The sequence below is a fragment of the Phocoena phocoena genome, chromosome 10, assembly GCF_963924675.1.
Source record: "Phocoena phocoena chromosome 10, mPhoPho1.1, whole genome shotgun sequence".
In the NCBI taxonomy this organism is placed as follows: domain Eukaryota; kingdom Metazoa; phylum Chordata; class Mammalia; order Artiodactyla; family Phocoenidae; genus Phocoena; species Phocoena phocoena.
The window spans coordinates 57,194,498-57,218,424 of NC_089228.1; the positions used below are offsets into that span (position 1 = coordinate 57,194,498).

At 34.8% G+C, this 23,927-nt stretch overlaps 1 protein-coding gene across 5 annotated transcripts in view; it reads left to right on the forward strand.

Annotated features, from left to right (window-relative positions):
- SLC4A7 (solute carrier family 4 member 7) overlaps positions 1-23,697 on the forward strand; it is an 87,054-nt gene extending 63,357 nt beyond the window's left edge. For 3 of the 5 annotated variants that reach the window (XM_065886200.1, XM_065886204.1, XM_065886201.1), the window contains 10 exons: positions 531-636; positions 3,327-3,488; positions 3,893-4,006; positions 6,696-6,857; positions 7,004-7,255; positions 11,369-11,437; positions 12,820-12,993; positions 16,282-16,413; positions 18,561-18,658; positions 23,616-23,697. In XM_065886200.1, the coding sequence (XP_065742272.1) occupies positions 531-636; positions 3,327-3,488; positions 3,893-4,006; positions 6,696-6,857; positions 7,004-7,255; positions 11,369-11,437; positions 12,820-12,993; positions 16,282-16,413; positions 18,561-18,658; positions 23,616-23,697 (1,351 nt within the window). Of the gene's footprint in view, positions 1-530; positions 637-3,326; positions 3,489-3,892; positions 4,007-6,695; positions 6,858-7,003; positions 7,256-11,368; positions 11,438-12,819; positions 12,994-16,281; positions 16,414-18,560; positions 18,659-21,618; positions 21,727-23,615 lie in introns of all 5 variants that reach the window. The other 2 variants (XM_065886202.1, XM_065886203.1) reach the window with 1 other exon arrangement.
- Positions 23,698-23,927: the final 230 nt, after the last annotated feature.

Consider the following 23,927-nt stretch of genomic DNA (forward strand, 5'->3'; position numbering starts at 1 on the left):
CTGAACTCTCTGATTGCTTTGACTCTCCTAGTCCTGTCCTGAAAAACTATGTTTTACCTATTACTTTAAGGATGGATCTTAAGATGAGTAAAGGATGAGCATGAGCAGGTAGGGCTAGAATTAGTAGGAGTATAACTTATACTGGTTCCCAGTGCATGTTGTGTGTATGTAGATGGGAAGGCGGCAGCGGCTCCTGTGGAGGTAAGTGGTAAGATTTAGTGGAGGCTGACCGTGTTAAACATGGTGGTGTCTTCTCAGATTTTTAAAGAAAATAGTACTGCCCCAAGGGATATATCTAACCAGTTTCATTAAGTAAACATTTTATTGGTATTTCTATTAGCTTTGTTATATTTATATAAGCCAAACTTTATTCCATTCCATTGTTTCTGATATTTTCACTTTTTAGTCTCCATGCTTTGCAACATGGAAAAAAGTTAAGAAGTTAAAAGCTACTCCATTGTGTGACTGATTTAATAAAATGTAAACATGAAATGCAGAATGGTAAAAACTACCCAATTCTGATTTCTCAGGTGTGTATGTGTTGAGCCTTCTAACCCTGGCAATGAAACTCTGAAGGTGTGGGAGGAAAGGAATGTAACGGCACACAACATTCCCTGGGGGAACCTCACTGTCTCTGTGAGTATATGTGAAGCGAAGGCTGGTGCAAACAGTAACCTTGTTATTTAGCTTTTCCTTAGTAAACCTAAATTTCCTTCTTGATTGATGGATATCATATGTTTTCAGAATATAGAGTTGTGTTGACCAAATAGAAGTTACCACATTTTTATTTATCATGTACTGAAGTGTATAGGTTGAAAAGAATGAAGCTGGTAGGAAGGGAGATCAAGATGGACTATATTTGGCTTCCAAGATATTAATTATTAAAAAGATGTGAATAATCTTCTGGTTTCTAATTCCTTTTGGATTCATAAGTTCATAGGCCTGTGGTTGCTGGTCCTCAAGTCGACAGTTCCAGCAGCTCTTACGCATTTGCGCCTTCTGTTGATCAGTCCATCTGCTCCGGCAGCTGTTTATTTAGAAGATGAGGAATGCTCGTACTGAACCTGTTTACCTTGTAGAGACTAGTATGACTTCAGCACTGAAGGAAAGGAAAGGAAAAAGGACAGAAACATATAATGAGCACCTACTGGGTACTGAGCACTATTACATACATATTTTTGTATTCTGTTGGGAAATGTTGTCCTAGCCCTAGACTATCTGTTTTGGACACTTCCCAGGTTGGGATTTAGAAATAAAGATGTCCAGTGATGCTGGCAATATCAATTAAAACCAAGATCCCTTGAGCTTCTCTGGTGCTTTTTATATCATGTAAGCAATTGTAGGTCATTCTTTTCTCTCTAAGGGTGATAGCTCCTGAATATGTAACTGGAGGGATTTCATCTGAAATTTTATCCCATTGATAATTTACATCTGCACTGTCCGGTACAGTAGTCACTACCATATGTGTCTATTTAACTGTACGTTCAATAAAATTAATTAAAAGTTCAGTTTCTTGGCTTCACTAGCCATGTTCCAAGTGCTCAGTCCTGTCGAGTGACTGACTGCTGGCTGGCTGTACAGGATGGTGCAGATACCTGACATCTTATCATCACAGACAGTTCTGGGGACAGTGCTGATGTAAAGCACTGTGTGTCAGTAATCAGCTTAGAATAATACTTTACTGTTCTATATTAGAATAATATTTTATTAACTCTGTCTATTTTGTTGTGAAAGAGGTAGAGTTAATAGAGGTGCCTATATGAAAGTGATTTGTTAAAAAAGCTCATTTCATGATGAATAGGATGTCTTAATATTTTAGATTATGTATATGGTCTTTTCAGTGTATTTTCTTGATATCCATCAGGGCCATGTTAGGTTTTTTTGTGTAGCTATAGCTTTTATTTCTATGATCCATGTTGTAAATTGTAGGATTACTAATCTTAGCACGTAGAAATTGAGAATAATGGAAACTTTGTTTTTCTTTCAGTAAACCTGAGTTGTATTTTTTTTTTTTTTTTGCGGTATGCGGGCCCCTCCCTGTTGTGGCCTCTCCCGTTGCGGAGCACAGGCTCTGGGTGCGCAGGCTCAGCGGCCATGGCTCACGGGCCTAGACACTCCGTGGCATGTGGGATCTTCCCAGACCGGGGCACGAACCCGTGTCCCCTGCATCGGCAGGCGGACTCTCAACCACTGCGCCACCAGGGAAGCCCTGAGTTGTATTTTTAAAATGAGTCTCATTAGAATCTAAGTAAGGAAAAAAGGACTTCAGTTGCATGTGCCTTTGTTAATCTCTGGTTGCCTTTCAGTTATTTTTCCCCCCAGAGGAAAATCAAGTCAATATATTTCTATAATTGTATTATGTTATATTATTGACTATATTATTGATTTTATTAATGGAAATATTTCAGTGGTCACTTTACTGCTCACAGTCCCATGCATTAATCTCACCATCAGAAAAGTCAGAAAGGGGCTTCCCTGGTGGCACAGTGGTTGAGAATCTGCCTGCCAATGCAGGGGACATGGGTTCGAGCCCTGGCCTGGGAAGATCCCACATGCCGCGGAGCAACTAGGCCCGTGAGCCACAACTGCTGAGCCTGCGCATCTGGAGCCTGTGCTCCGCAGCAAGGGAGGCCGCGATAGTGGGAGGCCCACGCACCGCGGTGAAGGGTGGCCCCCACTTGCCGCAACTAGAGAAAGCCCTCGCACAGAAACAAAGACCCAACACAGCCAAAAATAAATAAATAAATAAAAACTGAGCTGATGTCCTCCTTCACTAAAAGAAAAAGAAAGAAAAGTCAGAAAAGCCAAGCACAGTTTTTATTATTGATTCGAATTTAATAGTATAGCCATCTCTTACTCAGCATTATAAAGGCAGAGTTGTAATTTTCTATAGCTTTTGTTGTAAGCAACTTGTTCAGAGGTAAAGGAAAGACAGTGAAATTGTTGAACAAGAATGCCAACAAATATTTGGGAATTAATAAAAGGCTTATATATTGAGATACATGAGCCTTTCACTAAAGGAAATAAGGAGTTGAAAGAAAGGAGTGGAGTGTGTGATGTTAATAACTTGACAAAAATACAATATTTCATTTCAGTGACTTAAGATGCAGATTTGTCAGACCATAACCTCTCTGAACTCAGGATATGTTTTAAAATTGATTGTGTGTTAATGTTGACTTGATAGTGTTTTTTCTAAGTGAAACATAAAATAATGGTGTGCCTTATGATCAGCAGCATCTTAGAGTCAAAGAAGTTCTTAGTAATTAATTGGCTATCTGAGAATCCCCTTCATCCCTTCCGTTTTCTGTTTTTTCCCCTTTTTTCAGGAATGTAAAATCTTTCATGGTACATTTGTAGGATCAGCTTGTAGTCTCCATGGACCTTATATTCCAGATGTGCTCTTTTGGTGTGTCATCTTATTTTTCACAACATTTTTTCTGTCTTCATTCCTCAAGCAGTTTAAGACCAAGCGCTATTTTCCTACCAAGGTAATTGGGGTTTAATTTTGGAGTTCTTGTAATAGTCATGTTTTTAGTGTTCATTTCCTTGGTTTGGTTTATTTCAAAACAATAAGATATTGTTTGAAGTTAGTACTTTATGTCATATAGCTATAAAGAAATTATTCATAGTGAAAAGTGTATATTCCATGTCTGAGCTAACAGTAGGAAGACAATGCTATCATGAGAGATGATAGGTTAGTTGTGAAATGTGTTTCTTATCTTTTGCAAAAAATATTAGTTATAAATGTATTTCACTGATACATTGTCACTAATTAAAAAAAACCTCATTCACACTTTCTAGTGGCATATTTTAGTCTGTGAAAGATATGAATTAATTTAGAAAGGACACATAGTATTTTTGTGTTTATACTAACGAAACCCCTTTAACATAGGTGCGATCGACAATCAGTGACTTTGCTGTATTTCTCACCATAGTAATAATGGTTGCAATTGACTACCTTGTAGGAGTTCCATCTCCTAAACTTCATGTTCCTGAAAAATTCGAGGTAAGGATTAAAACACTTGGCTATTTGTTACTTGGGAATACCAAAGTACTTTAAAGTGAGATACCGCCTCCTAAGTAGTTATTTCTAAAATATGCATAGTCTCTCTGAAGAGCTGATGCTTTGAAAGCAAAAATTATATATATGCCTCACATATATAAAAAAATGAAAGGAGGAACAGAGACAAGTGAACATATTTAGGAAATAAGCAAGAAGGTATCAAAGCTGGCCCATCAGGTAGAGTGAATGAAAATATTCATGGTGAGGAGTTGGGAATCATTTAAAATTTTTGACCCTTCTCTCATAGCTGGAGTTCACAATATACTTTCCAGGTGAAAGAAACATTCTTTATTCCTTTATAAAGGAGTAACTCAAGCTTGAATTTATAAGAGTGGCAAGGGGATCCTCATTAAAATTTTTAGAAGGGTGGTATATCTGGCAGTAACTGGAAAGCTTTGTGTAACACTTCCCAGCAGAATCAAGAGAGAATCAATTTTTTTTTTCCACAAGAAAAATGATACTTAATTTGAGCATCCATGAACTCTTTGGTTTCATTAGCAAACTACAGTTCTTTTGTATACAGTATATCATGTGCATAACACAACATTTGATAATTATTTTCCCTTCTAAGTTAGAGGTGGTAGCTTTTGAATACTTCCTGGAAATTTTTAATAGTCAAATATTTGTGTCACTGCTTATATTTACATTTAACTAATTATATGACTTCTTTTATAAGCAGAAGATTTAAAGGGGATTCGGAATAAGGAATATAACAAAGATAAATTTAGTCTGTTCTCTCTCTCTGGGCTTGAAAAATAACATTATTTTAAAAACCAGGGTCCTCAAAAGTAGAGGTGGAAAATGATCCAGCAAAATTATATAAATCTATTTATATTTTTATCTAAAAATAAGAAAAATTAAGCTTTATAATATTTATTATATGAATTTTACTATAAGGATAATTATAAGTAACATAATACATAAATGAGTATAGCGTCATTGGGTATATATTTTTTTGCTGCTAAGAGTATATAATTTTTTTTATTATTATTTTTTTTGCGGTACGCGGGCCTCTCACTGCTGTGGCCTCCCCCGTTGCTGAGCACAGGCTCCGGACGCGCAGGCTCAGTGGCCATGGTTCACGGGCCCAGCCGCTCTGCGGCATGCGGGATCCTCCCGGACCAGGGCACGAACCCGCAACCCCTGCATCGGCAGGCGGACTCTCAGCCACTGCCCCACCAGGGAAGCCCCAAGAGTATATAATTTAAAAAGTTTTGGAGACCTTTGTTTAAAAGCATAGATATTGAGCCACTAAAGATTTTAGGCCGTTAAGAGGTGACTATATCAAAGTCATTCTGTTTTTACCAAGTCTTACAAATAGACAAAACTGTAAATTATATTAATGTAATTTCCTGTAATCCTGGTCCCATTTCCTTATTCTGGTTCCAAATATATCCTTGTTATTCATTTATGTAGCTTTCAAGTAGCAAACTGATTTCAAGGGGTTTAAAATACACTTGGGGAAACAAGTTAAGAAACAGTTAAGAATATATGCATTGTATAGATAAAACATATTTATTCATGTGCAGTATTGAATATGAAGCAGTATAGTGTATATCAGTGTGGGAAAATTATAATATCTGTATTCAAAAACAGTAAATTTCCCTTTTGTGTTGACAGATGTTTTCATGTAGAAAAAACAGGCTTAATATGACATCTAAGTAATAGAAGCATTTAAATTTCAATATATCCAATATCCTCCAAGAATGCTAAACTCTTATGGTCTCTAAAAATGTTTTATTATAAAAAAATTTTATGTTACAGCATTGAAATAGATTTTTAAAGTGCCAGATTTTTGTCAGCCAATGCTTTGGAAAAATAGTGTAGCGAGGCCCAGTTCTACTTTAGTACTGACCCTGACAAGATCACTAGTCCGTAGGATCTCCAAAGCAGTTTAGATTAGGAGTTGATCTAGTAGGTAGATTGATTTCACTTTATATGAAGTAGATAGGCGTGTGTTGAAAGGACACTCTACTGCACTTATCTATTCCTGCATAACAAACCTCCCAAAACATCATACCTTTAAACGACAACACTTTTTTTGTTCATAAATCTGCGACAGTTGGGACTAGGCTTAACTGGGTAGTGCTCTGGTCTCCTGGTTTGGGATCTTATACGTGGCTGCAGTCTTTATTGTCTTGATGGGAGCATGTCTGGGAGCTCAGTTCAGACAGCTGAAGGAGCTGGGTAATTGCCTCCAACCCCTGTCTCATCATATTGTGTCTCATCACATTGTGTCTCATCCTCAAGAAAGCTTATCCAGGCTTACTCAGAGCTTAATCTCAGGGTTCCAGAAGGGTTAGAGAAGAAGCAGCAGGGTCCCTTGAGATCAGGACTCAGAAATCACAGGGTTACTTTGGCCTTATCCCCAGGTTCAAGGGGAGGAAATAGACTCCCCTTCTAGGTGGAAAGAGTGGCTGAGTCACAGGGACAAGAGACCTGCCTCTAGGGATGAGAATTCCTATGGCTGTCTCTGCAAATAATTCACAATATATCCCAATATTTAATCCAGTCCTTTCCGATCCCTTGGCATTTCCTGGGGTAGACACAGTCTGTGCTGTGGAAATTTTGTGCAGTAGGAGAAGGAAGCTTTTTTTTCTTTCCTTCTTTTAATCCTTAAATGTTTTAACAGCCTACTGATACAAATAGGGGCTGGATCATAAGCCCTTTGGGAGAAAATCCTTGGTGGACCTTATTAATAGCTGCTATTCCAGCTCTGCTTTGTACCATTCTCATCTTTATGGATCAACAAATTACAGCTGTAATCATAAACAGAAAGGAGCACAAGTTGAAGGTAATTTTAAAATTTTGTCCCAAGAATTGTTCCTTTGAGTTGGAGATGGTGAAAATTAATTTCTTCTCTCTTTATAAGTAGTATAGAGTTTTAACCTAAAAGAACAATATAGGCTTACAAATATTCATGTTTGTTTCACTTTTCAGAAAGGAGCTGGCTATCACCTTGACTTGCTCGTGGTTGGTGTTATGTTGGGAGTTTGCTCTGTCATGGGACTTCCATGGTTTGTGGCTGCAACAGTGTTGTCAATAAGTCATGTCAACAGCCTAAAAGTTGAATCTGAATGTTCTGCTCCAGGGGAACAACCCAAGTTTTTGGGAATTCGTGAACAGCGGGTTACAGGGCTAATGATTTTTATTCTAATGGGCCTGTCTGTGTTCATGACTTCAGTACTAAAGGTAAAAATCTCTTTATTGCAATGTTTTAAAATCTTTCTTTATCATAAAATTTATACTTGGTTGTATGAAAATGAAACATTAAAATATCTAAAATTAGTTTCATTTCCTAGAATTTACTTGGAAAATAATATTTTGGAATGGTGGTTAGTGTAGTAGGCATCAGTGTTAGATTGTATCCTTTTAAAAAATAATGTAGTTTAAACAAACAAAAAATAATAATAACGTAAGAGGGTAGTATTAAAGACTATTAGAGTTTAGGAAGGAGTTAATCCATGGCTTAGTTATGATCTAAAAGAAGAATATACCAGAGGATTTTATAAGCATATTAGAGGAAATAATATTGAAAGATAGATGAAACAGTTATTTGACTACAGTGTAAAAAATAATATTGCTATTAATTGGATTAATACATTCTTCCTGACAAAGAACGTATTAATGAAATGAATGTATTAAATGAAATATGAGTAGTATCACTCATTAGGAAAACAAAAAGAGCTAATACTATAAATGAAGCATGTAAGAAATTATACTTTATGATAAACGTCTTTTAGTCACATCTGATCTTTACTGTACACATTCTACCTAATCTAGTGATTTAATAAAAAACAATAACCATTGCAAACGTAGCTAAGTATCTAATCTTAAATCTTCTATTCATCATGGAAGAGCTCAACTCCATTTTTTTCGGTGTTTCAGTTTGTTGTAAAGAAAATAAGTAAAATGTTGTAAACTATTTATAAATTAGGGTACAAACGTGGAGTGTGTATGTGTGTGTGTGTTACATATTAACTAAAAGAATTGTAGTTAATACTAGAATTCTTTGGCCTCCTTTCATGGAGCCAATTAATTGACCAAATATTTGTTGAGTACTTTCTGTGCTATTAAGTACTGAGGCAACAATAATAAATAGGACACTTTATTGTCTACTTTGAAAAACTTGGCAATCTACTTGGTTGAAACAGATAGGCAAATGGGCAATTACTGCATAGTGGTGAGTATATTGTTAGAGGTGCTTGGGACAAGAGGAGAAATATGTAGTGCAGTCTTATGGGGATGCTGCGTCTCCTGATGAAGGTTGCCCTTTACATTTTTTAAGTAGTTCTAAAAATTTTTAAGTATTAACTGCATATAGGCAGAAAAATTCAAGTAGAATATCAAGAAAGCTCTAAAATAAAAAGTTAGTCTATTTTCTCTCACTTTCCAAAAGCAACTCTCCAGAGGTAAACTTTTTACTCCTATGTTTTTTAAGTTATTTTGTTAGTTAACACCATTATAGATTTATATACTTTTATAATTTTATTTTTCACTTTATTATCTTTAGACTGAATCTCTTTGCCTAAGACAGTGATTCTTAAAGTCTAGTTCAAGGACCTCTGGGAGTCCCTGACACTCTGTCTGGGGTCTGTAGGAGCCTCCCTTTCCCATTTATATGACTGTGTTGAGGCCGGGTTGTCTTCATAGACTTCGGCCAGAACGATGTATTGTAGCAGATTTAATGCAGGTGCAGATATGAGAGTGTAGTCGTCTTCCGTTAAGCCACCCACTAAAGAGATTTACAGAAATACAGAACAGTGCTATCCTTCTCACTTAATCTTATGTTCTTTGGAAATTATAGTTTTCCAGTAAAAATATGTTTTTATATTAACTTGTAATAGGTTTATTATTATTTCGAAATGAGTTTAAAAATAACTGTTGGGACATCCCTGCTCGCGCAGTGGTTAAGAATCTGCCTGCCAATGCAGAGGACACGGGTTTGATCCCTGTTCTGGGAAGATCCCACATACTGTGGAGTAACTAAGCCCATGCGCCACAGCTACTGAGTCTGCGTACGCCACAGCTACTGAAGCCCGTGTGCCTAGTGCCCGTGCTCTGCAACAAGAGAAGCCACTGCAATGAGAAGCCTGTGCACTGCAACACAGAGTAGTCCCTGCCCTCTGCAACTAGAGAAAGCCCGCGTGTAGCAACCCAACACAGCCAAAAATAAAATTAAAAAACTATTTAAAATTTTTCTTTTAATTTCTAATATGGTGAATATCTATTTCCCACATGCCTATATACCTATTTATATATCTATACCTATCTCTCCCTCTCTCTCTCTCTCTCTCTCTCTCTCTCTCTCTCTCTCTCTCTCTCTCTCTCTCTATATATATATATATATATATATATATATATATATATATAATCCACGTAAAAGTATTTGGGGGGAGGGTCCTCAGTACTTTTTAGGAGTATAAAGGGGTCCTGAGACCAAAAACTTGAGAGCCTCTGACCTAAGTTTATGTCTTTCATGAGGATTTACCCCAAACATCCCATTCTCCCTTTCGTCAGTTGTTTTTGGTTGGCTGTGTTTTTAGTTTTATTATTATTGTAAAGGTTACCAACATTTGCACTCTGTGCTTTTTCTGTAAGTTAAATTATAGCAATGTAAGCCCTCTGGGAACACGTAATCAGTATTATGATGAAATAAATATTCGCTGAGGACTAGGCGGTGTGATCAGCCTGCGTGGAGGCAGAAATAACCCTTATTTCCCCAAACTCCTGCGGTTTCAGAATAATAGTCCAAGCCGCAAGACCTGAGAAGTTTTCTTAATATTTGTTGACTTCTCTTACTTTAAAAAAAGTACATATACAGGTTCCACTTTTTCTTGTATTTCTTTGTATCTCTAAAGGAATTCCTTGAGTAATTTTTTCATGTCTGGTACCATAATTAGTAAACTTTCAGAGTTCTTGCATGTTTCAAAATTACCCTCTATGACTGATAGATGGATATTCATTTCAAGTTTCAAATTTATTTTTCTTTGAGTCTTAAAGTTATTGTTGCCTAGAGATCAGTGGTTCTAGTAAGAGGTCTGATATCTATTTGGTCTTTGTGTCTTCAGAAGCATCTTTTTCCTTTCTAGAAGCTACCAAAATGTCCTTTTTACTCTTAGAGTTTGGAAATTTCACTAGGATATTTAGGTAAATAGAAACTTTTAATTTACCTTGCTTCTCTCTCTGTGGGTCATTTTACTCTAGAAACTTATGCCTTTAACTGTGGGAATATTCTTCAGTTGTTTATTTCCTTTTCTTTATTTTCTCTTAGATATTTCTTCACTTTCAATTAGACAGATACTAGACCTTCCAGATATGTTGTTACATTCCTCTTCTCTACTCTCTCTCACTGTTAAAATTTCCTCTATTTTCTTGATCATTTTATTGATCTCTTTAATCTTATCAAAATTGTTGTTACAGAATTCTTTTAAATTATTTTGATAATTGTATCTTTAATTTCTGGGAGGTTTTTTTTTTTTTTCCTTCTGGTTATTCATTTCTCGTAGCATTCTGAAGTTGCTTTATGTATTAAATATTTTCTTGAGATTCCCTGAGGATACTGATTAGATTTTTGATATGTTTTCTTTTCTCCCACGTCCTTAGTTAAGGACATACGAGGTTGTTTACTAGAGAATGAGTGTGATTCTCCTCTGGCTGTTAGGTCTTTTTTCCTTATAGGTCTCTCCCTTGGGTGAGTGCTGATTGTGGTGTTTGAATCAATGAATGGGGCCTGTTGCTGGCTTTCCTGTGGGATGCCTGGGCATGGACTAGGTAGGCAGTTTGGGATCCCCTTAACTGCCAAAGTAACAAGGACATTCTTTTTCAGGATGGTGTTTATTTATTATACTTATTGTAAATGGTATTGTATAGCAGTCACTGTAGGGGTAGTGATAGTAATAATAATGGCTAACACTTTTTGAGTGATTGATATATACCATGTGCTTTTCTCAATATTTTATGAATTTGAAGTTTTTTAATCTTCAAGGCAATCTGTTACAGAAACTAAAACAGAGAGATTAAGGCTCAAGAAGAGGTAAACTGGGTTTTTAGGCCAAGTAGTCTGATTGTAGTGCCTCTGCTCTTAACCACGGAACACAGTCCCTTCTTAGGAGGGAACGTGTAGATGGTAAATGATTCTTCAAGGAGGTTATTGTTTACTAGCATTTTTCTTTGTTATAGAAAAGTCTCATCACTGAAAGATCTTTTAACTCTATCTCATAGGCACTGACTATGTTTTTATGTATTTTTTATGTGAAATTGTTCTGGTAACATGGGTTCTAATTGTGGTCATTTTACTTACAGTTTATTCCAATGCCTGTTCTGTATGGTGTTTTCCTTTATATGGGAGTTTCCTCATTAAAAGGAATCCAGGCAAGTCTTAAGCATTTAATAACTTTGTAAAAAAAACTTAAACATTTTATATTTGCAATGATTGTTTTTCTGATGGTAGTGATTTATTCTCTGATATTTTGGGGGCAGGTTAACTAGTGACTTCAAATCCACATTTTCCAAGTAATTATTGCTTACTGAACATTTTTTTCCCCCTGAGAGTGAGATCATGAACTGTTATGTCCTTACCTGTTTTTAATTGAAGCTAATGAAAGGTAACTATCAATGAAGACTAGTATAGTAAGAGGGAGGATCAAAAGGATTGGAATGGGGGAAAAGGGGCTATTTCTGACATGTTAGAACAGTAATTTCAGTTGCTTAAAAAGAAAATGTAGATATTAGTCTTCTATAACCATGGTAATACCTGCCATTTGTACGGTGCAGTACAGTTTATAGAGCCTAGTATACAGATGATTTTCTGTGATCCTCAAAACAACTTTGGGATATGAAAGGAAGAAATACTAATTTTGTAAATCATGAAACAGAAATAAACTTACTGAAGGTTTTTAACTAAGTAAGCAATGGAGCCAAGGCTAGAATCTAGTGTTTTCACTACTCTGTTTTGTCTTATTTATAGTATTTCTTGGGAAACAAGCTGATAGAATGAATTAGGATTTGTGTGAATTCAGCCTTAGTGTAGAACGTGTAGCTGCTCAGGCAGGGTTGGCACCACTCACCCAGTCCCGGCCGTGAGCAGCGTGTGGTCCCCAGCTGCCGGCTGCCGGGTATCTCAGATGCACCAGCATTTTTTTTTTCAACACAGTCCAGTATCTACTCTCCAGTGGTCAAGAGATCATCTCATTAACTCAGCTGATTGTTTTACAACAATTTTGTGAGTTATGTAGGGCTGATCTTATTCCCGGTTTATAAATGAGGAAATTAAAGCTCAAAAGGACCAAGGAATTGGCTCATAGTTTCCTTTTCAGTGGGTGAAAAATTAGTAATTGTTACCTCAGGTTATTTTCATAAAATTGGTAATGTTAGACTTAGAAAGTACCTTGGGAGATTGTTACTCTTTTATTTTACATATTAGAAAACAAGGTCAGAGAGATTAAATGACTTGTATACTTGATTATAGCAGATAAATTTATCAAAATATTTTAATTCCCCAATTTAAAACATTTTGACTTGAGTTTTCTGATTAGTGAATTACATTTGTTTAAGTGGTTGCCTTGATTTTTTTTTTTCTCCTTGGATCAAGATGTTGTAAACTGAAACATTCTCCTGTGTTATCACGGCATATCAGGGAAGTCAGAGTTTAAATCACAAAACCCTAAAGCAGAATACAATTTCTTTTCCTAAGTAACAGAAATGATATTTTTGTTGAAAACTTTTTCTTGTTTTGCTTTCCATTCGATATCCAGTTTTTTGACCGTATAAAATTATTTGGAATGCCCGCTAAGCACCAGCCCGACCTGATTTACCTCCGCTACGTGCCCCTCTGGAAGGTCCACGTCTTCACAGTCGTCCAGCTCACCTGTCTGATCCTCTTGTGGGTGATAAAAGCTTCGGCTGCTGCAGTAGTTTTTCCCATGATGGTAAGTTTTTTTTTTTTTTTTTTTTTTCAGACTTTATCACTAATTAATAACATTTTTGTGTGTTTTGATAGTACTTATCTTACTTATATTTATAATTGACTTTGAGAAAAGGATTTTAATCACCTTAGGTGTTTTGAAATGTGAATTAGCCCTTTCTAGCTATGAAACCAATAGTTTTCAAAATTGAATTTGCTTGTCATTTTCTAATTTTGGTTTGTTTTTGATTTTTAGTCCTTGGGTATAGAACACTGTTCCGTATTTTTAAACAATTTCAGAGTTTAGGACATTTATGAAGCAAATATGATAGCCTAACTTAAAAAGCAGAGCAACCAGAGCAACATGGTTCTTTAATAGGCTATTTCAGTACACCTTTTTCAGAAATTAATAGATCTAGAAGTCAAAAAGTAATAAAGATTATAGATGATATTAATAATTCATTACATTATCATATACTTTAATAATTATTCATAATTTAATCATTAAATTATCACATTTCAAAATTGCATTTTGCAAATAGGGAATATGCATCCTTTTGTAAATATTATGCAAAAGTTGGTTTATGTACATGGCCAAAAAGAAAATCTTTAAAAATTAAAAAGTTTTGAAAATTATACAGTTAATATTCCCTGATCACAAATAAATTAAATTATAAATGAATAGTGAAAAGTCACTAAAAATTATTCAAAAATATATACCATGTTCTTTGTTTTGCATACTTAGTATTATAAAAATGTCACTTCCAAGTATGAAGCCTACTAGTTTTATTGCATGTGTGTTTGTGTGTGTGGGGGGGTTGGTATCAGTGTGAACTGGGTAATTTTAAAGTTTATAGAGAAAAATAGATACCAGAGCCACAACAACATGGATGGTAGAAATATTCTGTATCTTACTGGGGTTGCTTGACAAGAGTACATGTATTTTTCAAAAGCATTAAACTCTACACCTGATATTTTTTTATTTACTATATGTAAATTGTATATTAATGAAAAGATAAAGATATAATAAATACCAGAGAATAACAGAACAAAGATAATTATAATTCAGAATTCCTGGCTGGGTGCGGGGGTGAGGGGCTTGACTGTTCCTGTGCTAATACCATGGTGTTTTGTTTTTTTTTTTAAAGGGAATTCCTTTATTTTTATTTATTTGTTTATTTATTTATGGCTGTGTTGGGTCTTCATTTCTGTGCGAGGGCTTTCTCTAGTTGCGGCAAGTGGGGGCCACTCTTCATCACAGTGCTCGGGCCTCTCACTATTGCAGCCTCTCTTGTTGCGGAGCACAGGCTCTAGACGCGCAGGCTCAGTAGTTGTGGCTCACGGGCCTAGCTGCTCCGCGGCATGTGGGACCTTCCCAGACCAGGGCTCAAACCCGTGTCCCCTGCATTGGCAGACAGATTCTCAACCACTGTGCCACCAGGGAAGCCCACCATAGTGTTTTGATAACTGAATATTTACAAATTGCTGTCAAGTCAGCATAGCTAATACAGTATGAAATTGGCATAGGAATTGACAAATAGATCAGAAAAACAGACTAATGAGTCCAGAAATTTGTAAGGATATATGAGAATTTACCACCTGAATAACATAAGCGGATTATTTCATTAAAGGCGGTAATTCATTTAAATGGGAAAATTTAGTATATAGTATTAGAAGATTTGACTGAATACTGGGAGCTAAATGAAGTTGCTATCTTATCATATTCAGAAAGAAATAATAAATCAATTCAGGATTTAAATGTTAAAATGAATTGTAGTAGAAAATCTTGAAGATTATTTGTATAATCCAGTGATTGAAGGTAATTTTTCAAAGAAGGTAGAGAAATCCAATAGTAAAAGAAAGATGATATATTTGACTACATGATAATTGTTTTGTATGTCCTTATTAAAATCAGATAGTGAACTGGGAGAAAATATTTGTAACATGTAAGACAGATAAAGTGTTTCTGTCCAAACTACACAGAACTTTTAGGAATTCATGAACAGAAGTCAATTGAAACCCTCCTCAGTGTTTGTGGGAATGTAAATTGGTTCAGCCACTATGGAGAATAGTATGGAGGTTCCTCCAAAAACTAAAAATAGAGCTGCTACCGTATGATCCAGCAGTCCCACCCCTGGGCATGTATCCAGAGAAAACCGAAAAATACATGCACCCCAGTATTTATTGCAGCACTATATAATAGCCAAGACATGGAAGCAACCTAAATGTCCATCAACAGATGAATGGATAAAGATGGTGTGGTATTTATATATACAATGGAATGTCACTCAGCCATAAAAAAGAATGAAATAATGCCATTTGTAGCAACATGGTTGGACCTAGAGATTATCATACTAAGTGAAGTAAGTCAGATAGAGAAAGTCAAATATCATATGATATCACTTATATATGGAATCTAAAAAAAAACGATACAAAGAAACTTCTTTACAAAACAGAAACAGACTCACAGACATAGACAACAAACATACAGTTACCAAAGGGGAAAGGTGGTGGGAAGGGACATATTAGGAGTTTGGGATTAACATATACACACTACTATTGTACATATAAAAGGTAATCCACAAGGACCTATTGTATAGCACAGGGAACTCTACTCAGTATTCTGTAATAACCTCTATGGGAGAAGAATCTGAAAAAGAATATAGATACATGTATATGTATAACTGCATCACTTTGCTGTACACCTGAAACTAACACAACATTGTGAATCAACTATACTCCAATATAAAATAAGAATTTTTTTAAATAAAGTAAAAAAAAAAAACAAAAACAGAAGAGGAAATCCAAATGTCCAGTGAACATTTGAAAACATCTTCAACCTTAGCAGCAGTTAAAGGAAAGCAAATTAAAGAATAATGTGTCTTTTTCACTAATATAATTTGAAAATTAAAACCTAATGCTGGAAAAAGGGTTCTCTAATGCATTGCTGAAGAGATTTTTTAAAATTATATTTACTTAAATAATGTACATAATGTAAAGTAATCATAAAAATTAATAATCATGTTTGTGAAGACACTCATCATGCTTAATCTGCTTTATAGTTTTATGCAGTTCAAGGGATTTATATAGGAAAAGGCTAAAAATGTCATTTCCTTTATGTCTTTGAGCAGAAAGTTGAAAAAGATAAATAGGTGACTCAGTTTCTTTGAAATAAGATGGTGTATGAAGTCATTTTAAAATAAAATATGTGAAGTACTTTTCAATTTACGATTTAATAAATACTTTTTCTCCAAGTGATATAATTTGCATATTTTTAGATGTTACTTAATATTCTCTCCATCACTTTTTAAAGGTTCTTGCGTTAGTCTTTGTACGCAAACTCATGGATCTGTGTTTCACAAAGAGAGAGCTTAGTTGGCTTGATGATCTCATGCCAGAAAGTAAGAAAAAGAAAGAAGACGACAAAAAGAAAAAAGAGAAAGAGGTAAAAAAAGAATTTTAAATATACACTATTCACTTATTGTTTAATATTTTGTACCAAGTAGCAAGCACTATTATAGTCACTTTGATGGAATCAACTCCTTTCGTCCTCCTAAGAACCTTATTATTAAAGTGTAGGTACTTTTATTATCCCCACTTTACAAATGAGGAAACAGAGAGAGAGAGAGAGAGGTTAGTAGGTAGTTTGTCCTAAACACAGGCTCTTACCCATTTTACCAACTTGCCTTTATCCCTTGCCTTTATGTACATTTATGTTAAATGTACATAAGTACATTTTAGTATACATTTTAATTTTAACAGCATTTTAATAATCTGGCATATATTGGGTTGGCCAAAAAGTTTGTTTGGGTTTTTCCATAACATCTTATGGAAATGAACTTTTTGGCCAACCCAGTGTAAGGACAAAAAGGACTTTAAGTAAATATCTTTTTACAGAAAGTATAGTAAAACTTTAGTTTTTATATTCAATATTATGTACCCTTAGTTGATTTGTATACTGAGATTTACATAAATACTCTTTTCTGAATTTGATTTTTTTTAAATAACCAGCTCAATACTATAACCTAGTAAGAAGGACAAATAAAACACTTGAGTATGTAGCATAGGTGATTTTGTTGATTTTAGTGCCTCACTTAATTTTCCCATTCAGAATATTGTTTGAAAATCAAAGATAAGAAGATATACATTTTTTAAAGTTGTGGTCCTATTTAAATAGATCTCAGAATTGCTGGGGGTTTTTTTCTAATTTTTGAGGGAAATCAGCATAATTTATAACTTATATTGCATAGTATTTATGGAAAAGCATTTATTAAAGTTTTGCAGACAAATGCGTTTAGGGCTTGCTGGCATTTTTTCATGGTTTCGATTGATTTTTCAGTGCTGATTTATGGCAAAATTACTGGTTGTGTATTTACTTTTCAACAAAAATTTTGACTTTTTAATTAGGACACTAATTAAAACATTTGAATTGAGTCTCCAGAATTTTTATGAGCTTTGTTTCCTTCAAAGCTATATATGTATGTAAATGTTTATGAACTTGATGCTTTTTCAAATAGGGTATAATCTATTTATAAAATACTTAGGTAAAATTGCTTGCTTATTCCTGTATCAGGGAGAATAAGGTTATTTGCATATCACAAAACAAAAGTAAAGCTGGCTTAAACACAAGAGCTTATTTTCTCCTATAAAAGGAATCTTGAAAGTAAGTGATCTGGTGTGATGGCTCCACAAAGTTATCAGGAACCCTGCTGCTTTTCTCCCAGCTCGGCATAGACTTTTCATCCTCAGAATCCCCTGATAGGTCAGAAGGGCTGCTGAGTTTGAGGTATCATGTCAGCATCAGAGACAGCAGGAGGTAGACCGTGGATATCTCCACCCTGCCCTCCAGAAATGGCATCCAGGAATTTCCAGTGGCACCACACTGAGTTGCAAGGAGTGCTGGGAAATTTAGTTTAGGTTTTATTTTTTTATCTTTTAGTATTTTTGTTAAAACTGGGTGCATCGCCACCCGCAAGTAGTGGGATTTCTATCAGTAAGACAGAGGAGAGAATGTTCTTTCTGTCTTTCCTTTACTGACCACCGCTCCCCATTATAATTGTGTCATGATTTTGGGTGTTTCATAGCTAAGGTGTTCTCAACCTGGGGTGACTTTCTGATGGTCAAAAAGGGGCTGCTACTGGCATCTAGTGGCCTGCTGAACATCCTGCATACACAGGACTGCCTCCCAGACAATTGTTTGGCTCTAAATGTCAGTAATGCTGAGATTGAGAAACCCTGCCTTATCCAAGTGAGCTTTTGCTTATATTACAATGAGAGTTATGAGGTTTCACAAAATTTTGTCACTCATTGTATGCCTATGTCATAGTTGATAATAAATTTTATGTAGCTAAATTGATATTTAAACAGTATCAGTGACTAACTTACAGAGGTGAAAGTTACAACCTCTTAAAATTAATCTTTACAAGTGGTTTTCAGCTTGTGCTACAAGTATGTGTTCATGGTAAAATTTTCAGTCATGGCAGATTAAATAATGTCAGTTTGGTTTTCTGATTCTTTAAGATATTAATATATTAATTGGTCCTCCTGGAAATATTCTGGGAAAAGTAATCTCTTCATGTATGTGCTTTAAAGGAAGCTGAGAGAATGCTTCAAGCTGGTGAAGATGCTGTGCATCTTCCATTTGAAGGGGGAAGCCTCTTGCAGATTCCAGTTAAGGCGCTAAAATACAGGTGAGATGCAGCTTCATCCTTTAAAATGTGCTTCATTTACATGTCAGATGCATGAATAAGCCATGCAATGTTTCTTTAAAGTCGTGTTACCTGTTTTTTAAAAGATGACAAACACTGCATCTGACATGTGGACTAAAGGAGGGCTTCCTGTAGGTGGAAAAGAAAGTCACTGGCTCATCCCCCTTCTCACTTGTAGGAAGGAGTGAAGGAGACCTTGGCATCCATGCCAAGCAGAGGTTGTCTTGTCGTTCATCACTCCTTCTGTTTCAGTGAAGTTTAAAATCAGTCTTAGAATATTCCCATTCTCTCAGTAGTACAGCTTTTTATTTCTGCCTTTCATTATGACTGGGGTTGGTGTATGTTGGAAAATAAACATTTGTAATCCATTTTTTGATAACCTGTGACAATGTGACTATGTTTAGAGGCCCTAGAACTCTCCTGCGGTTTCCAAAGGTGTGATTTGAGCATTGGCAGTGAGGGCTCATACTAGGGAAAAATTAAGTTTCATATATAGTTTATCATGTATGATTTTGGCGATTTATATTTGAATCTAAGAACTAAATACAGAGGTTGGGAAATGTAAGCTTTTTTGTAGATTAAAAACCTCTATTATTTATGTACACCTGATTCTTCTACACATTTATTCTATTTATGACTGGCCATTTAAAGAAGAAAAATCAGTTTTAGAATATATATAGGTTCCTTCCTTGACCAGTTAATGGAAAATGTTTGTTGATATTTAATTATCTTGCTTCAACCTTTTTTCATTTTTAACTTATGTTTATAGTTTTTATAAGGGCACATTTGGACTTGTACATGTTGATTAGTTTTGATAAATGAATTCACAAGTAATTTTTCTCTTTTGTCATTGGTATTAACTTGTATCATTGGTATTATTCTTTGTCACCTTTCATGATTTTCCCTCAAATTTGTATATAACCTAAAATTAAATGCCAGGTATAGACATTTTGATATATCCAAATAGAGTGCTCTGCTTCTCTAGATTCTGTAAATGTTTGTTAAATGAATTAATATATTGACTTTGTTGCTAAAAAGAGTATAGGAACTGCCATGATAGTTACTGGTGACTCACCAGTTTGCTGAAATTGTTTGCCACTTAATTTCTGCAGGTCCTGCATTATCTCTTTCTCACTGTGATTACACATGGATCTTGACAAATTTAAATGGAGTCCATGCTTACACTGTCAAATATTTAACAAAAAGAATGAGTATATGTATATTTACTTTTGTCTTTTAAATGATGACGTGAACCATGATTAATGTCATTTGGATTAAAACTTGGACATCCAGAATGCCAGGAACTGGCTGACCTGTTTATTTGCCAGAATTTTAAATCTTAAGTAGCTTTGGATTACTTGCCATGAAAATAGAGTGAGATAACATATGAAAGCATCTGGAAACCATAAAGTCCTATAAAATATGAAAATAATTTATTTAATGTAGACAAAATTTTTCCCATCTAGTTTTATTTTGGGGAAAAACAAAATGTATACTTTCTTCAAAAAAGGTCTCAATTTCTACTAACGGAAAAGTTCTTAGAGAAGATCATTTAGAAGCTAGAAAGTGCTTCAAGAACTTCTCTCTTCAGTTATTTGAAGTTGGCAACTGAGCAAAAAAACGTTTTCTTGGGGTAGACAGGGTTTCAAGTTGGATGGCTCTGCCATGGTGAATTTGGGTGTCCAAATTTGTGCACTTTTAAAAACTTCACTTGGTGAAGCAGCCATTCCTAGAGAGTCTCCAGTGGCCGCTTCACTCTTTACTGCAGTCTTACATCATAAACGACGTGCAGATTTAAAGTGGGAACAGATGACTGCTCTTTAGTCATTTATAACCTGGCTACCAGCACATTGTTAATTTAACATCTCATTTGACATTTGTATTTGTCGCTTGTTTGCATGAAATGTTTTCCTTTTGGTGAAGAAAAAGGACTAGCAAATATATTCCTGTTAAACTTCCTAGTACTTTCACGTCCAAACTGACAACCTTGAGCCCAAAATTATTATGGATATCTTCATTATTGGATTTGGGGTCTTGAGGTAATTTTTGCAATATTTCACAGAGACATGGAATGGTTACATTTGTTTCTTATAATGAAAGGACAGTATTTGGATTTTGATAAATTTTATATAGTAACACCTTCATACTAAAAATATTACTGATATGGTAATACCAGCTAAAAGCAGTACTTATAAACCTTTTTTGTGTGTTATCTGTTGAAGTATTTTAATTTCTAATTTTAAAGTGTCCCATTTCCCAGAATTCTTTTTAATGATTTTTAAAAGCTATGAAAAAGGGCTCCCCTGGTGGCGCAGTGGTTGAGAGTCCGCCTGCCGATGCAGGGGACACAGGTTCGTGCCCCGGTCCGGGAAAATCCCACATACCGCGGAGCGGCTGGGCCCGTGAGCCATGGCCACTGAGCCTGCGCGTCCGGAGCCTGTGCTCCGCAACTGGAGAGGCCACAACAGTGAGAGGCCCACGTACCACAAAAAAAAGAAAAAAAATTTTTTAAATCCTAATTGTAATTTTTCTTTACATACTTTGGATAATTGTTTGCTGCAATTGAAATTTGCGCAGATTATAAAAGTTTTCTAACTGACTTAAGGCTGTATCACTTTTTATATTTATAAGCACATTAATATATTCCTTTATGTTATTTCAATAGTATACTTATAGCCAAGATAATCACCTTTGGGCATCATTGCCAATTTAATTAGTCTCATTGCTAGTTTTGATTATAAAGGAAGATGCAATTCCCCTTTAGACCTTTATAATAGAACTCCAAAATACTGCTATCTTGCTAGATCTTGGTTTAAGTGCATGACAAAGAATTTTCTCAATTTTAAGTTGATGAAAGCAAATATGATATAGATAATAGGAATGACAATATTAATGCTTTTGCAAGTACTGAATACTAACCAGAAAGTGTATTTGTTCTTCAGTGTTGATCCCTCAGTTGTTAACATATCAGATGAAATGGCCAAAACTGCACAGTGGAAGGCACTGTCCATGAATACTGAGAATGCCAAAGTAACCAGATCTAACACGAGGTAGCTGTAATGATTTATGCATTTTCTAACTATAGCCAACTTTCAGTTTACTTATGGATAGCTATTCAGGAAAACCATTGTCTTAACAAAACCAACCTTTTTTTCTTCCTCTTATTCTTCCTTCTTCCTTTCATCTATCCATCATTTCATGTATACTGGAAGCAGATATAGGTGCTGATTGTTTTGTTATTTTTTAAATTTATAGTTGCCTATTTCAAAAAAGAATTGTTTTGTAATAAAAATGAATATATACATAAGGAATAAATATATAAAAGATCAGAAGCCATATAAAGAAAGATAATTACTAGGGATTGAATACTAAAATAGAATACTACCTCAATCATGCTTTCTGATGGTCCAAAAAAAAAAGGCTTTCTTTTGTTTTGCTTTGTTTCAGCCTACTATTTCTTCTGGCGAGGTAAACATTTTCCTAGAAGATATTTGTAAGAAATTTAATCCATGGGAGTAAAGGCCATTCAGTTTTATAATGGACCATGTATTACACAACTGTTTCATAACCCCTTGCTTATATTTCTTGTTATGTAATAACCCTTTTTTCTTTCTTTCCCACTCACTTCAAGACCTAAACCTCAGGAATTCTGGCTTGATAATCATTAGTATGTTGATCCCTTAGGTCTCTGGAGAAATTAGGTATTATCCTGTAGAGTACTCAGTCATTCATAGTCAACAATTTTTTTTTTTGGTGTACACTTTGTGCCAGATGCTGTGTTGGGTGTCAGTATATTCCGCTTGGGTGTCAAAAATTAAAACTTTTCCAGGCAAGCAATCGTTATTGTCTTTCTGGCAACTGTCTTTTGATAATGATTGATTAGGTTTTTCTCCCAAGATATCTTTCCCTACCTGCTTTTAGAACCTTGCTCCTACTTAATCTCAGTTATCAACTCTTTTGGCTTTTCTCTCATCATTTCTTTGAGTTTTAATTCTCTAATGTAGACTGTTTACTTCACTTCTATCTTTGATCTCAAAAGTTTTTAAGTTAAACTTTTTGTCATTTTGGATTATTTCATGCAGCCAGAATTTCACTAGATACTCTTTTTACTCTTAGTAACTTTTCGCACCTTGTCAGCACCCCTGGCCCAGAATGTTAGTATAGTTAGGATAAATAGAAGGACCTTACAGTAGTATTATTTTGTCTTTTATACTTCTGCCTTTCATTCAGGTTGCCCCTCAGTTCAAAATCACATGGGAAGAAAGGGAATGTTTTGTTACATTGTTGAACAGAAAAATGTTTGGGTTATCTTCCTTCAGTTTTGTCTGGAGAAGGCAGCAAACCATAGTGTGTTTCTATCTTTTGCAAAATTTTCAAAGCCCAGATATTCATGTTACAATTAAATCAAATCAGTTAATCAGTTAAATCCATATACATGGAATCATTGTATTTGATATTAACTTGAAAATGTAGAATTGTATTTTGATCTTGTATTTATGAACCAAATTTGGGAAGATAAGATTTGTTACATTTTGCAGGAAATTATTCGATGCTTATTTATATTGACAAAGATTAATTTTTAATGAATTTGTCAGTAAAATAAAAGTCAGATGCTACAACTGTTCATATATAAAGTAAAACTGTTGTCAAGCACAGTCATCTTACACTGACCAATTTTAAGGAGCTCCTCTTCAGTTGTAAGAAAAATGTGAAATTTAGTGGCAAAAATATCTTTAAAAAACTAAGACTTTTAATATTTGCCCTTCCAGTTAAGTTTACTGATATGAAAAGAAAGCAGTAAGATAGAAATAGCAAGTTGTATGTTTATAGTATTAATAGTTGTCTCAAAAGGCTCTTATGGATATTTACTGTTGGCCGTGTTTGAATGTAATATTTAGCCATTTCAAAATTATTTATTCTCATTCTTTGTTTTAAATAGCCCTGAAAAACCTGTAAGTGTGAAAATAAGTTTTGAAGATGAACCAACAAAGAAATACATGGATGCTGAAACTTCATTATAGAATTGAACCAAGAGGAATTATTTATAGATATATATACATATATATGTATGTATATATAATATTTCATGTCACTATATATAACAATATTGTATGTCATGCCATTTATGCATGACTATGGGGTTTTTTGAAGTAGTGTCTGAAGTTTGTTAGGAGCACCATGGAGACTGTGTATATAATGAAATGGTCTCTTAGAAGTGAGGTACATGATTCTTACTAGTCAAATATTTATT